This window comes from Lithobates pipiens, unplaced genomic scaffold (assembly GCF_037356315.1).
Source record: "Lithobates pipiens isolate NorthernLeopardFrog02 unplaced genomic scaffold, aLitPip1_a1.2 Scaffold_13, whole genome shotgun sequence".
Classification (NCBI taxonomy): domain Eukaryota; kingdom Metazoa; phylum Chordata; class Amphibia; order Anura; family Ranidae; genus Lithobates; species Lithobates pipiens.
In genome coordinates, this window is record NW_027507718.1 from 171,973,131 (window position 1) to 171,987,497 (window position 14,367).

The 14,367-nt window shown below is 42.5% G+C and overlaps 1 protein-coding gene across 1 annotated transcript in view; it reads left to right on the forward strand.

Moving 5' to 3' along the window:
• Positions 1–4,619, forward strand: part of SGTA (small glutamine rich tetratricopeptide repeat co-chaperone alpha) — a 65,155-nt gene extending 60,536 nt beyond the window's left edge. The window contains exon 11 of the mRNA XM_077475873.1: positions 3,586–4,619. Coding sequence (XP_077331999.1) covers positions 3,586–3,700 — 115 coding nt within the window. The 3' untranslated portion in view covers positions 3,701–4,619. The remainder of the gene's footprint in view (positions 1–3,585) is intronic.
• The last annotated feature ends 9,748 nt before the right edge of the window (positions 4,620–14,367 follow it).

The window sequence follows — 14,367 nt, forward strand, 5'->3', positions numbered from 1 at the left end:
TCAAAAACAAAACTTGTCCACACTCTCCACTCAAGGTTCCCACTGTTCCAACCAGCAAGTCTAAAACTCAATACTAAAGCTCACTAATGTTTTACTAACTGCTAAAACCAATGGCCACAATGTCATACTCTTACTACTAGCCCTTTCTGTGGCCTTTGACACTATTGAGCACCTACTCCTCTCCCTTGGCCTGCAAGATTCTGCTCTTTCCTGGTTCTCCTCCTGTCTGTCACAGCATTCCTTTTTAGTGTTACCCTCCTCTTTCTGTGGGAGTCACCCAAGGCTCTGTATTTGTACCCCTTCTATACCGCCTCTTAATCACTTGATAACCCAAATCTTGTTCTCTACTACTCCCCCCCCCCCCCCCCCCGCTCCTTGTGTCTCCTCTTTACTGACATATCAACATGGATGTTGCATCTCTTCCTTAACCACTTTAGTCCTGGAAGATTTTACCCCCTTCCTGACCAGGCCATTTTTTGCAATAAGGTACTGCGTCCCTTTAACTGACAATTGCGTGGTGCGATGCTGCACCTAAACAAAATTGTCGTGTTTTTTTTTTTTTTCCCTCCACAAATAGAGCTTTCTTTTAGTGGTATTTGATCACCCCTGCAGTCTTTTTTTTTTTTTTTTTTGCGCTATAAACATCAGTTTAGGCAGATATGTATTCTTCTACATATTTTTGGTAACAAAAATATTGATTGGTTTGCGTAAAACTTATAGCGTCTACAAAGTAGGGGATAGATTTATGGGGGTTTTTTTTGTTTTGTTTTTTTTGGGACTAGTGACATTTTATATAGCAATCAAAGCTAAAAATAGTCACTAATTACTATATAAATGTCACTCGCAGGGAGGGGTTAACTCTGTTCCCTAGGTGTGTTCTGTGGGGGTGATGGGACTGACTAGGGGGAGGAGATCGATCGGTGTTCCTACTTAGTAGGAGCACACGATTTGTCTCCTCTTCCCTGAGAGAACTGGGATTTGTTTGTTTACACACACAAATCCAGGTTCTCGCTTTGTCACGAGCGGTTGCAAGTGCCCGGGGTTCATCAAGCCCACCAGGCGCGTTCATCGGCTTCGGAGACACGCAGGTGTGTGCGCTTGCAAAAACGTGTTAAAGAACCGACTTACAGTTACGACGGCTCTCATAGGGGAGCCACTTGTGCCCTCCTTCTGATTTTTCCATATTCCACTCCAAGGTCAATAATACAGCTATCAGTCCCTAGTCTCATGCTAAGGGTACTAGGTGTACTCCTGGACTCGGACTCTGAACCTGTCCTGGACTCGGACTCTGAACCTGTCCCAAAAGCCAATCGCTGTCAAAAACTCGTAGACACTCCGTAACATCTCTAAAATTCACCCCTTTTTAATTAATGAAACCACCAACCTCCTTATTCACTCCCTTGTTATATCTTGCCTTGTCTATTGCAACTCCCTTCTCATAGGCCTACCTCTCTATAGAATATCCCCTCTTCGGTCTATCATGAATGCTGCTTCCAGACTCCTCAATCTTGCCAACCATTCAATGTCTGCCACCCCTCTCTGCCAATCCCTTTACTGGCTTCTGATTGACCAGAAAATTCAATAAAAAATACTAATAAGATACAAAACCATTCACAACTCTGACCCAAGCTACATCACCAATCTTGTCTCCAAATATCATTCTCCTAATCTCCACCTGCTCTCTATCTTGTTCCCTCCTCCTCCTATGCTTGCCTCAAGCCTCTCCCATCTTGTACTCTCTACCTCAATCTGTCCAGTTATCTCCTACTCGGCATTGTAAGAGTGGCAAGGTAGCATAAGGTGATAATAGTAAGCATGGTCCTACCACACACATCAGTGGCCTTCTCTGCTCTTTCTGTGTGCTCTTCAATGTGGCATGTGTACAGCGTCATGTCATCTCTATGTCTCTGACACATCGCTCCCTGTGCACTGGTGTTCTAGAGGATGGCTGGCACAGGGAGCCTCGGCTCATCCCCATCTCAACCAGAGAGTTAACCATTTCCGTGCCCTAAAGTTGCATATATTGGAAACCATGGCGTGCAGTATGTTTGTATAGGGGAAGAGAAGGATGAGGATCGGGATCATCACAGTGCCAAGGACTACAAAAACTATCTATCGTTTCTTTTGTTTAACAAAAAAAAAAAAATGTATATGTGACATGGACAGGGGTTGGTACAATAGGTACTAAACAGGCAATTTTACAGCTGTTAACCAAAAAAGCACACAGGCATAGATCTTGTATAAGCCTGTGATTTGAGATTTCAGCTCCTACATGTTTCGCAAAACCATTGGCTTCCTCAGGGAAATGATATCATCTGCTTATACTAAAAGTAAACAGCAAAAACAATAAAAGATTAAAAAAACATAGCAATTTAATCAAAAACATAATTCTATCAATTCAGAATGCATGGCACAGTCACACACATGGCGTGCAGTAAGTGCTGGACTTCTGAGGTCTCTAATCCTAAGGGAAGCAACACAGATACTTGGACATTTTGCTTTTATTACTTCTGAGTAGTGATGAGCTTGGGTTCATCAAACCAAGAAGTAAGCTGTCATTCCTGGACCAATGAGCCGCAGTTGGAACATTCCCCACCCTGTAGCTGCTCATACGCTAATGGGTAGGCTGCTAATGATGACATTGACCCAATATGGCCATACGCTCTTATTAGGTCAATTACATCGCAAGCATTGCTGTCCCTTTTGTGTATATGCTGCTGAAAAAAACAGCACTTCCTTTGTGTTTTTGTTTGCAAATCAGCTGACTGGTTTTCTCTTTACAACATTCTCTAAAGTCTACCAGTTGGATATTGCAGCCTCATCTGAATGCCCGCATGAGGCGTATGGTCTTTTATATGGCTCTTTGAGCTGCAGGCAGGTTTCTGTTTTCTTGAGCCTGTTGTGCATTTGTTTGCTGCATTGCACACCCCTCAGTTGGACTGCTTTTGGACTTCTCAAAGGTTAGACTTCTTTTGTCCCTCAATGTACAAGAAATAAAACTTGGAATTCATTGAGGGACACAGATCCAACTCCTCATTTTGCTCAGCACTGTTTTTCTACAGATTTACTTATAGTGGGGGGGGGGGGGGGGGTTTGCCTACATTTTTTTTTTTTTTTTTTTTTGCCAGTGTAAATTTTTCTATAAGTAACGGTACAACCCAAAGATAACACGTCCCATGTCCCTAAAAGGATTTTATGGTTACTACCCATAAAATCCCCATTGGCTAGATTTCACCAACTAACCTACACTCAAGAAATGAGACACAAATCCACAGACAATAGAAACCTTGCAGAGATTCAAACCTTTCTCCTCTTTTAGTAAAAACGTATTACTGATTTTGTCTGTCCTGATTAGATACATTTTTCATCCTTTGTGCTGCCCTCCTATCGTCAGAATAAATGAGTGTAAATGCCCACAGTGGAGTCACAGGAAGCAGTAAGTCTAGCTAAAGTTCTAACCCCTTTCCTACTGCTATACAAAACAAACAAACATTTGATTGGAACTTTGCTTTAAAGTGTAAAGGTGTTGTCTAGAAATTCATATAGTAATTCTGTTTTTTAAATTGTACATTTATGTTTTTTTAGAGGACAACAGTTTGCTCAACAAATGCAACAACAAAACCCAGAATTGATAGAACAGTTACGCAGTCAGATAAGAAGCCGAACTCCAAGTACAAGCAATGAAGACCAACATCAATGAGCTGCACCTGAATATCAGAGGAGATTGTATTTTTTTTTTTTCAGGGTATTGGGCAGAAAGTACCGAGTGACCACACCACAGCCCGTCTTCCTCTTAGATATGTGTGGACAGTGGCTACTGACACACTTTTATGGGAAAAAAATGTTTTTTAAACATTACCTCATGTTTTACTCTCCGTAACCACATTTAGAAGGATCCATTAAGTGTCAATTGCCACAAGGTAGCCCAAAGGACTGGACCAGTATGGGCATTTGGGTTTTCTGCTGTTGCTGAAGAAAATACTTATAGTATATTGGTGTTTCCCTTTCTCCCTAATCTTTTCTTTGTGTATAATTTATACAGGTGGCCATGCCCTTCGGTTAGCACCATTTACTCATCTGTGTTTATGTACTCTCAGAAATTTCAGATTCTGCTTCACAGCACTCACTAGTTGGTATGTTGAAGTAGGCCTTTTATTTTTACATGCATACCTATTAATTATGTGACTAAAATGAATGGTGTCATCATGTGGAGATTGCAGTTACTTCAAGCATCTGCAAGAGCACCCCAAGATGCTCCAAATCTTTGTAGAGATGCAGGTGTGGTTTAGAAAAGATATGGATCAGCTGTTGGCATTTCTAGAGTGTTGGTATTTTTACTGCATCCTGGGTTTAGGAGTTCCCAGCGGTGCTTATGAAGATGCTGAAAGTATGTGCATTTCATTTGTGGAATCAGTTCAGGATATTAATCAGGTGAACTTTAAGATTCTTGATATGGACAATACATAATTATGTTTTTTATAGAGATCAGCTAACAATGTTAACCTGGGCCAATTCAAATGATCTGCCCCTTCAAACATTACTCGGGAAATAAGATTGTAAGCTGCAAGACAACTGTCATCCATGCCCACAGTGTTTTATTAAAATATGGCTGACTGCAACACGTGTGTTTTTTTTGTTTTTTTGTTTTTTTTTATTTGTTTAATTAGTTTATTGAAAAAGAAAAAACACAGCATACAAAACTAATACTGAGAGATATGCAGAACAACCATTGGGCCATGAAACGTGAATGGCATAGCCAACATGGGAATAAGAGTAACTATTTATACATGTTAAGTATAGTGTTATAGGATCTAAAATGCTGAGGTTGTCTGCCATCGTGGGGCTTAGACACCACAGACTTCCAAGAGGGCCCTCGTAAAAGCATCTAACATTTGTGTAATCCACAGTATAGAGAGCAAGTAGGAGAGGAATGAGAGAGAAAAAAAGAGGGTACGAGATAGGGGTAGACATGGGAGGGAGAGGAGGAGGGTGGAGGTGTGCCTCGGTCCCGTCTCCTTGAAGTGGTAGGGATGGCAAAAGATACATTATTCACTTATTTTGAGACATATCTGTATATGCGGATGTATGTTTTGAAGGCGCACCAGCAGGACCATATTTTATTCACCCGATCCGACTTATTCCTGAGGGAGCAAGTGAGATCTTCCATGTAGTATGTGTGGTCTACTTCCAATAACCATTGGTGTAATGAGGGTATGGTTGGTTGTTTCCAATAGCATGGCATGAGTGCTTTTGCTGCATTGAGCAAGTGTGATGTTTATTGATTTTTTATTTTTTTATTTGCTCCTGCTGGTGAGCCTGTACAATGGAGTCATGGGTCATTGGGGATCTCAAAACCTTGGATCTCCTTTGCCCAGTGTAGGATAGTTAGCCAATATGAGTGGGCAGTATCGCCAGATGTGGGCATGTGTAGCTCGTTCACCACATCCCGCCAACATAAGGGAGATGTTTGTGGAAATGTCTTGTGTAGCACCGCTGGGGTATAATGCCATCTCGTCAGCAGTTTTTAATTTACTTCTGCAGTTTTGGAGGCCGTGGAGGAAGTGTGGGCCATTAGTAGAATAGTGTATTTTACAACCTCTAATAACTTTGTAGAGCTCTTTTTCCCAATTGGCTAGAAAAGTGGGGTATCCTGTGGTGGTTAATGTCTGTAAAGCCCGATTAGAAGTGGGAAATGGGTTTCTGGACTGGCTGATCTTCAGAAAAGATTCTATAGTTGTTAGATCTGATGTGGTCTGCAGAGGTTTCGGAAGGGAATGAACAAAAGCTGCCAATTGGTATTTCCAGTGATCCAGGGGTATAACTGTTGAGCTGGGTAGCAATGTAGACAGGGGCACAATGCCTAATTGGGTAGTAACTTGATGAAGAGGCATAGGGCCCAGATTCCAGGTGTGGGTTCTGGGGTCTGTGTTTCCAGGTGGGAAGTAGTTGTGGCCAGTGAGCGGCATGAGGGGAGTTGTATTGCCATTTGTCTATCCTACACAGAGTCCCACACCATAAGGGTCGAGTGCGTAAGCGGTGAAGTGGTAAGGATAAAGTTCTGTGTTACTTAGGGATCCATATTTGGGTAAAGAGATCTGATTCACTGAGTGACATTTCAAGGGTGACCCATATTTTGGATTCTTTGATACTTCCAGTCAGAAATTCTATTCATTACTATAGCCAAGAAATATTAATGTTGGGTAGAGCCAGCCCCCCCCCCCCCCCCCCCCGTCTTTTTAAGGCTGACAAGGAGAGCGCTAGCTAATCTAGTGCTTTCTGTTCCATACATCAGGGCTCGACAAAACCCGGGCGCCAGGTCGCATTGGCGACTAGAATTAGCGACCCGGCGCCTGGGGCAGCACAGCTGGGGGGTCTCCTGTCTCCGTGGACCCCCCCGGCGTGATTGCGTCGGGCCGCGCTGCCGGCGGCCGGTAATTGAGCCCCCGGCTTTGAGGCCTTCTGTGATCCTATTCCTTCTGTGATCCTATTCCTTCTGGAATCTGGCGCCCTCTTGTGGTGGCCGTTGGAATTACAACCAGCAATGCTAATGGGGATATCTCCTTCCATTTACTTAGAACACCTAAACATATACACACACACGTATGTATGTATGTATGTGTGTATATATGTATACAGGAACACACACACACCCTTTTTTTTTTTTTATTCTAACACCCTAGAGAGTAAAATGGTGGTCGTTGCAATAATGTCTGTCACACCATATTTGCACAGCAGACTTACAAGCGCACTTTTTTGGGGGAAAAATTTTTTATTTAATAAAAAAAATAAGACAACAGTAAAGTCAGCGGCGGGACAGGGCGCGTTTAAAAAAAAATGTTTTTTTCTTTATTTTAACTTTTATTTTTATTTTTTTCACTGTTCTTTTAAAAAAAAAAGTGTGTCACTTTTATTCCTATTACAAGGAATGTAAAAATCCCTTGTAATAGAAAAAAGCATGACAGGTCCTCTTTTATATATGAGATCTGGGGTCAGAGAGACCTCACATCTCATATTTACACTAAAATGCAATTTTAAAAAAAAATCGTCATTTGAAAAAAATAAAACAAATAAAATGTCCCTCTAAGAGCTATGGGCAATGACTTGGAGACAGGTGGGGGGCTGGGGGCTATCTTCCCCTCACTCGTCTCCATGTCAGGCCAGGGACAGGTCCAGATCGCCGTCACGGACCTGGCTCCTAACTTTTTTAGCTGGCTCCTAGATTCCAAGCAAATTTGTCAACCCCTGCCATATATATCTGCCTATCATTGATCTGATCAACGGGAAGAATCCTGCAGGAATTCCATACGGTATCATCTGAAACAGGAATAGCAGCCTGGGTAGTATGTTCATCTTCACAACCCCCCCCCCCCAAGCAAGAGTATGCTATTTGGGACCACTTTTGCAATTCCGATCCGATTGTGTTGAGGGGTAAAAAGTTAGTGCTAAATAAGGATGTTTGGTTAGGGGTGAGGTATATACCTAAGTATTTCATTTTACTTTTTGCCAGCTAAAGGAGAAGGATTTATTGAGTTGGGCTATGGTCTTTCCAGGTACCGAGATATTTACTATTTCTGATTTGGTCATATTTCCTTAAAATTGGAAATAGCGCTAAATTTTGAAACTGCTGACATGAGGTTAGAGAAAAATCAGGGGTTGTTGTATATAAAACATGTCATCTGCATAAGCTGCATAATTATGTTCAGAGTTACTTACGGTAATACCATGAATACAGGGGTTGTGTCTGACCGTCAAGAGGAAGGGTTCTAGGGATAAAGCAAATAAAATGGGTGAGAGGGGATAGCCATGGTGGATGTCATTAAAGAGTGTGAAGGGGTTACTTAAAGTGCCATTTATACGTATTTGGGCCGTAGGGGAGTTGTATAAGGTGGATATATGGGAAAGGAGGGAGGGGCTAATTCTTAAATGAGATAGCGTTGCCATGAGGTACTCCCAGTCCTCCCTCTCAAACGCTTTTTCTGTGTCCGTTGAAAGTAGAAGGGTGGGCTGGGAGGATCCTCTTGCATAAGCCATTAGTGACAGGGTATGGAGGTCATCATCACGTGCCTCTATGCCGGGAATAAATCCCGTTTGGTCTGTGGAGACCCAACGCGGAATTAAAAGTAAGAGTTTATTCGCAATGACCTTGTCTATATTCAATAGAGATATAGGGAGGTAGCTCCCACAGCTACTAGGGTCCTTGCCTGGTTTGGCTATCACAGTAATGTGTACATGAAGGGTTTTGGGTCTAAGGGTCTCTCCTGCAGAATTCGCATTTGCATAGGAGACGAGGCAGCAGGATATCTGCATAAGATCTGTAGTATAAAACTGTAAAGCCATCTGGCCCAGGTGCTTTGCCGTTGGCCATAGCCTTCAATGCAATGTGCAGTTCCAAGGTAATAAACTCCCCCTCTAGTGTTGCTAAGGTGTAGGGTGGGAGTTTGGGTAGATTAGCGTGCAATAGGTAATCGCAAACAAGGCTGTCTTAGTCTGCCACCATATGTTGGACATGGTATAAGTGTTGATAGAACGCTTGGAATTCTTTGGCTATGTCTCGTGTTTCATATACTAGAGTATCAGAAGCGGTCTTGATTTTTAGTCATGAAGGAGGCGTTTTTTTTTTTTTTTCTGTTGTATAGAGTGCGCTAGTAGTCATTCTCGCTTGTTACCCCCACTCACGAAAAATGATGTGCAACTATGTGAGAATGCCGCTTTTGCTTCATGTGAAAAAGGGCCTTTAGTTCCTCTCTTCAATGTTGGAGTGTGAAATACGGCCTGTGACTGACTGACTTTATGTTGCTGTTCGAGAGCACTAATGTTGGTTTGTGTGTTCTTTTTCCTAGACCCTAATTCAATAAATTTGCCTCGTATGTGGGCTTTGTGTGCCTCCCAGAGCACACCTGGTGATGTGTCTGAAATAGAGGGCCAGCTCTTCACTCATCACTTTTTTTTTTTTTTAATCTCATCACTGAGTTCTTCAGTGCACAATCGGGGAGTGGTCTGATATGGGGGAAGTTTCAATATCCGCATTCATAGGGAGTGATAGGTGGTCTAGTAAGAAATCCATTCTAGAGTAAGTATGGTGTACTTGGGAGACATGAGTATAGTCTCTCGTCCGCGGATGCATTATCCTCCATACGTCCATCAATTGGGCGTCATATAGGCCTTTGTGTATGTATAGCAGATGTTTATGCGAGATGCAGGATTTTCCTTGGGATGTGTCAAGACTGGGTTCTAGAGGAGTGTTAAAGTCGTGAGGAGAACGCATCCGAAGTCTCGTAATTTTTTTGAGTGGTCACAATGAAACCTGCTTGGGCTCGGTTAGGTGTATACAGGGTTGCTAGCATACACAACATAACACCCAGGCTGCCTCTCAGAAACAGAAAACGTCCATTAGGGTCACTCATCATTGATTCTAAAGTAAATGAGATTCCCCTGCAGAACCCAATGGCCACTCCTTTAGCTTTGTGAACATCCGATGGGCTATAGTACCAAGTGGGGTACTGTGGAGAAAAGAGTTTTACAGAAGTGGTATGTGTGTGAGGTGGGTCTTCTGCAGGAAAACGTTGCCCCGCAGAGCACCCAGCTCCCTGTAAAGGTTGTCTCTTACCTGGGGCATGGAGGCCTCTCACATTTAGAGATATTAAGTTCACTGTAAACATGGGGATCTGCAGAGAAGGCCCATATGTAACATGTTCCCGAGGAGTGGGACCTGAGGCAGGGAAGGGAGATGGTGGAAGGGTGGGGGGGGGGTTAAAGAAGAAAAAGTAGCAGATGTAGAGAGAAGACAAACTTCTTGCATCATGTATTTCACAGACCATGTTGGTATATGGCCAGCATGTGCATGCATTTGTCTGCGGTGCATAGAGGGGACAGTCACATGGACCGACACGCCCAAAGCCCGCAAGGTGGACGGGCATCAGAGTGCAGAGCCATGCGGTGGAAGGAGCAAGGGGTCATGGCCATCGGACAGCGATCACCAAAATCGGTGAATGCATCGTCCCGTAGCTCCGGTGCCAACCCAAAGAAACCATAGGAACATAGTTATAAAGTAGTACTTGGTATAGGTATTGCATTTTAGAAACTGGAGTCAACAAATATCAACTTAAGAACTTAAAACATGGCGTCTGAACCCTAAGGCTTATAACGCAGAGTAGGTCCGTTCATCTCTATGCAAGTAGTATCCTACATGTAGACAGTCTAAAACTTCCACATAACACATAAGTGGCAAAGTGGGGTGTTATGTCAGGGTGAGTCATATACCTGCGGACCAGAGGGTTCAGGTACATCAAGCCAGGAAAATTAAGATGAAAAGGCTTGGGCTTTCAGGAACAACTGTTAACCCAGCTGGGGTGGTGTGCCAGTTGCCGAAGTGTGGTGTTTGCGGTCCACCATCTTGGTTCGGAGTTGTTGGGGAGAGGTGGAATGGCGTTTTGCCAGTTTCGGTGAGGAGATGTTAACATCCATACAGAATGTTTCCAGGTGGTCTGGGAACCGGAGAACTGCAGTATTCCCGTCTGTGTGCAATCGGGGTCGCTGGGAGTCCCCATCAATAGTTGATGGAAGCTGTTCGCAACTTTTCAGTCAGGGGTCGCAGATCCCTGCGACACTCCGGTGTCTCTGGCCAGGTCTGGGAAGAAGGAAAGCGATGCACCATCAAAATCCAAGTATGCGGCATCTCTGGCCTTCCTCACAATGAGCTCTTTCTCCTCAAAATGGTGAACCCTGCAAATCACATCGCGTGGGGTATCTGTGAGGTTGCGAGGGAGGAGGGCTCTGTGCACCCGTTCTATTTTCAAGGTCTGCCATCTGGCCTAACAAGCCATTGAATATACCCCGCACTGATGGAAGGAGGTCCTCATCACCAGTGGGCTCAGGAAGACCCCAAATGTGGATATTGTTGCGGTTTTCTTGGTCCTCAGTCTTGTAAAGGGCCATCCTGTGTGTGATGGTGAGTGAGCAGGTGGATACGTGTCTGTCTAGGCATTGCTCGGTTTCCTCTACCCGGTCCAGTACTTGGGAGAGGTTCACACGCACTGCGGCGACCTCCTTTTTTTTTTTTTTTTTTTATTGCACGTTCCAGTCCCAGTAGCACAGACGCTAGCTCCGTTTTTTAGTAGTGAGCCCACTCACTTAAGCTGCAACTTCAGAATGTCTGGATACACTCCCCTCACCTTCTGAGCCGGCAGATGAGGCTGGAGAGCGGTGTCTGGGTTCAGGCCTGTGATGAGAGGCGGAGCCCGTGCCAGAACTTGCGCCTCGTGGAGAGCGGCCTAGGCCATCCATGTCCAGCAGTTCTTCTGGCTCAGCCGGGAACAGTTTTATGGAGCCTGCGGAGGTGCCTTTCTTCTGCAGGGTTTTGCTAGTTCTGTTGCGCATCAGGGTCGGCGCCAGAGAGGAGAGAAGCGTCCTCGCTGCTACATGACTAAACCACACCCCGTGTTTTCTTTTCTATGCAATGTTATTAGTACTGATGTGGTGTTGTCCCCCCCCCCCCCGATATAGTTTAGTAAATATCTCGAATGTTTGCTTTCAGACAGCGTTTTGTTTTTAATATCTGAAACTATTACTTGGCACAGAATTTATTAGTTTTTTTTTTTGGTTTGGTATAGAATGAATATAACAAAAGTAAAGTGTTACTAAACCCGCAACAGTAAAATCTGTCTGTATTGGCAGACTATCATGCTTGTTATACAATTAATTGGTGTAGAGCTAAACATAAATCATCTGTGTGCTCAGTGACAAAAATGATAAAAAAAATAAGTGAAATCTAAACTGTGAAGGAAAATAATGTACATAGAAGGCAAGTAAATATATGTACATGCAAATATCCCTGTGAGGTAATGCCCACAAAACTAAATGTACATGAATAAAACCATAAAGTCCCAAAAATATATACAATATTAGTTTCCGATAAAGTGATGAATAACTGGAATGTCAAAATAATACAATCCAAATGTGTCTCAATAGATCTGAAAACTTTCAGAGTGAAAATAAGATCAGAAGGTAAAACACTCTTACCAGATGTGTTGGATACACCTACCATACGGCAGTGTATCATATGAGCTTAAAGCGCTAAACCACTAGCGCTAAGGGGGAACGAAACCAAATCCAAACGACAAAGGCTGGAAAATTACCATACGGAGGAACACCATCCATCCAAAATGGTAATCTTGCAATGGAATGGCTCTGTGGAAATCCAATAGGGCAAGGAAAAATTATGGAAAAAAAATGGAAGATATTCGGATGGTGCAGGTCAAAATGGATAAAATTGTATTCACATTTTACATGGAAAAAACAGATGTGCTGATAAAAAAACGTGATCGCATAAAATGTATAACAGTGAGAAGCATAAGATAAGCAAGCCAACTTTGGGAGACCACCAGAGTGTAGGGGGACTGCGTATTGCGTACAGATGGTGGGGGCTTTGCAGAGGTGGGGGAATAGGTACTGTGCAAAGGGAAGGGGGGCTGTGAAAAAAAAAAAGTCCTTAAACTTCCCTCTTCATTTTGGGGTGTGTGTGTGTTATATGCCGATTAAATAGGGTAAGTTGAAACTGACACATTTTAAATTACATCCAAAGTTCTTTATTCTATTGCCCATCAAGTAGACTCTTTGCTTTAATTTATGACCTACATATTCTTGTTGTTAAAACAAAAATGGCATAGATATAATATTGGTACTCCTAACTTCATAATACACAGCACAATCTCTTTTGAGGCAAGAACTGTGATCAAGCTTTCTTTAGCTCTGAATAAAGGGCTTATGTTTCTGAACTGGCAATCCCCTACCTCACACTTCACAACAGTCCAGTCTTTGCATTTCAAGAAATCCTGGGTGCTCTTGGATGCACGCTTTGGGTGTTTAGCCAGCTAGAGAACCCATTTTCTGCAACGGGTTTTCTCTAACACTGGATATTGCTATCTTCCTTTATAATCTTCATATTATAATGGAGCCTTCTCCATGCTTCACAGTAGGTTTGGTGCTCTTTTCTTGTAAAGCTTTGTTTTTTTGTTTTTTTTTTCTTCTGTGAACATAGAGCAGCTGTGCCTCACCAAAAAACTCAATCTCATTTCATCTGTCCAACATTCTACTAAAATGAGTGTGGCTTATTATGGATTTTAGCAAAATCTAATTTAGCTTTTCAGAAGTCTTTCAGAAGTGAGGTGCTTTCTAGTATGAAAAACACTCTCCTTTTTATATTACAATGAATGGTTCCACTTATTATTGATGTACCATAATCTTGGAAATCGGCTAGGATCTGACTCCACTATTTAGATTAGAATTTTATCCAGTCTGGGGTCAATTTTCCTCTGACAGCCGTGTCAAGGAGGTTGTCAAAAGGCAAAGGAATTTATGAAAAAAGGAATAAAGAATGATGGACCATTGAACTGGTTAATCTGACGAAGGATGCCATCATTTCTCACGTATTCTGCAATAGTCGTCACCCCCCCGTTCCACAAAATTTTTCCGTAAAGCCCATTTCAATGTATACAATGTATCCTTTCTCGCACACCTTTAAAGCAGAGTAAATTCAGATTGGTTACTTTTGACATAGCTGAGGCTCTTCAAACACCTTTATTAATTTAGTTGTCTTTAGTCTGCTTTCTTTCCAGTTCCACTACATCCTTTTTTTGAGCTGCCTTCAAATGAACTGTGTATTCAAGATGAGGTCTTACTAATGCCTTGTATAGAGGCAGAAGGCTCTCTTGAAGTGTGTGCATCTTTCAATACACAAAAGCATCACAGCAGATTCCCTTTGCATGATGTTATTAAGTCTATAATGTACCAGGCCTTTCCTTATTGATTCACCATATGTTACTTCTATTAGCCACTGAGCTCATGACCTTTTTAATCTGCATTGAACCTTATTTGCTATGTAGTTGTACAATTACCCTGTGTGTCTAGGTCAGCTGAAAAGTTAAATATCTTTCAAGGACTACATTGCTTTACCTGTAAATATGATCATTTTAAACCAAAATATGCCTCACCAAAAAATCTCTCTCCTTTCATCTGTCCAACATTCTACTAAAATGAGTGTGGCTTGTTATGGATTTTAGCAAAATCTAATTTAGCTTTTCAGAAGTCTTTCAGAAGTGAGGTTCTTTCTAGTATGGAAAACGCTCTCCTTTTATATTACGATGAATGGTGCCACTTATTGATGTACCATAATCTTGGAAATCAGCTAGGATCTATTTACATACTGCATTTTTTTATGAGGAGGTTGATTAGGCTGCATGTTTTTTTTTTGGCCTCTGATTCAACACGCTGTTGCATTACTGGCCATGACCATTGACATGGAAACGACCAGGGTTTTTACTAGACCTCTTTCACACTGAGGCAGTTTTCAGGTGTTTTAGCGCTAAGAAT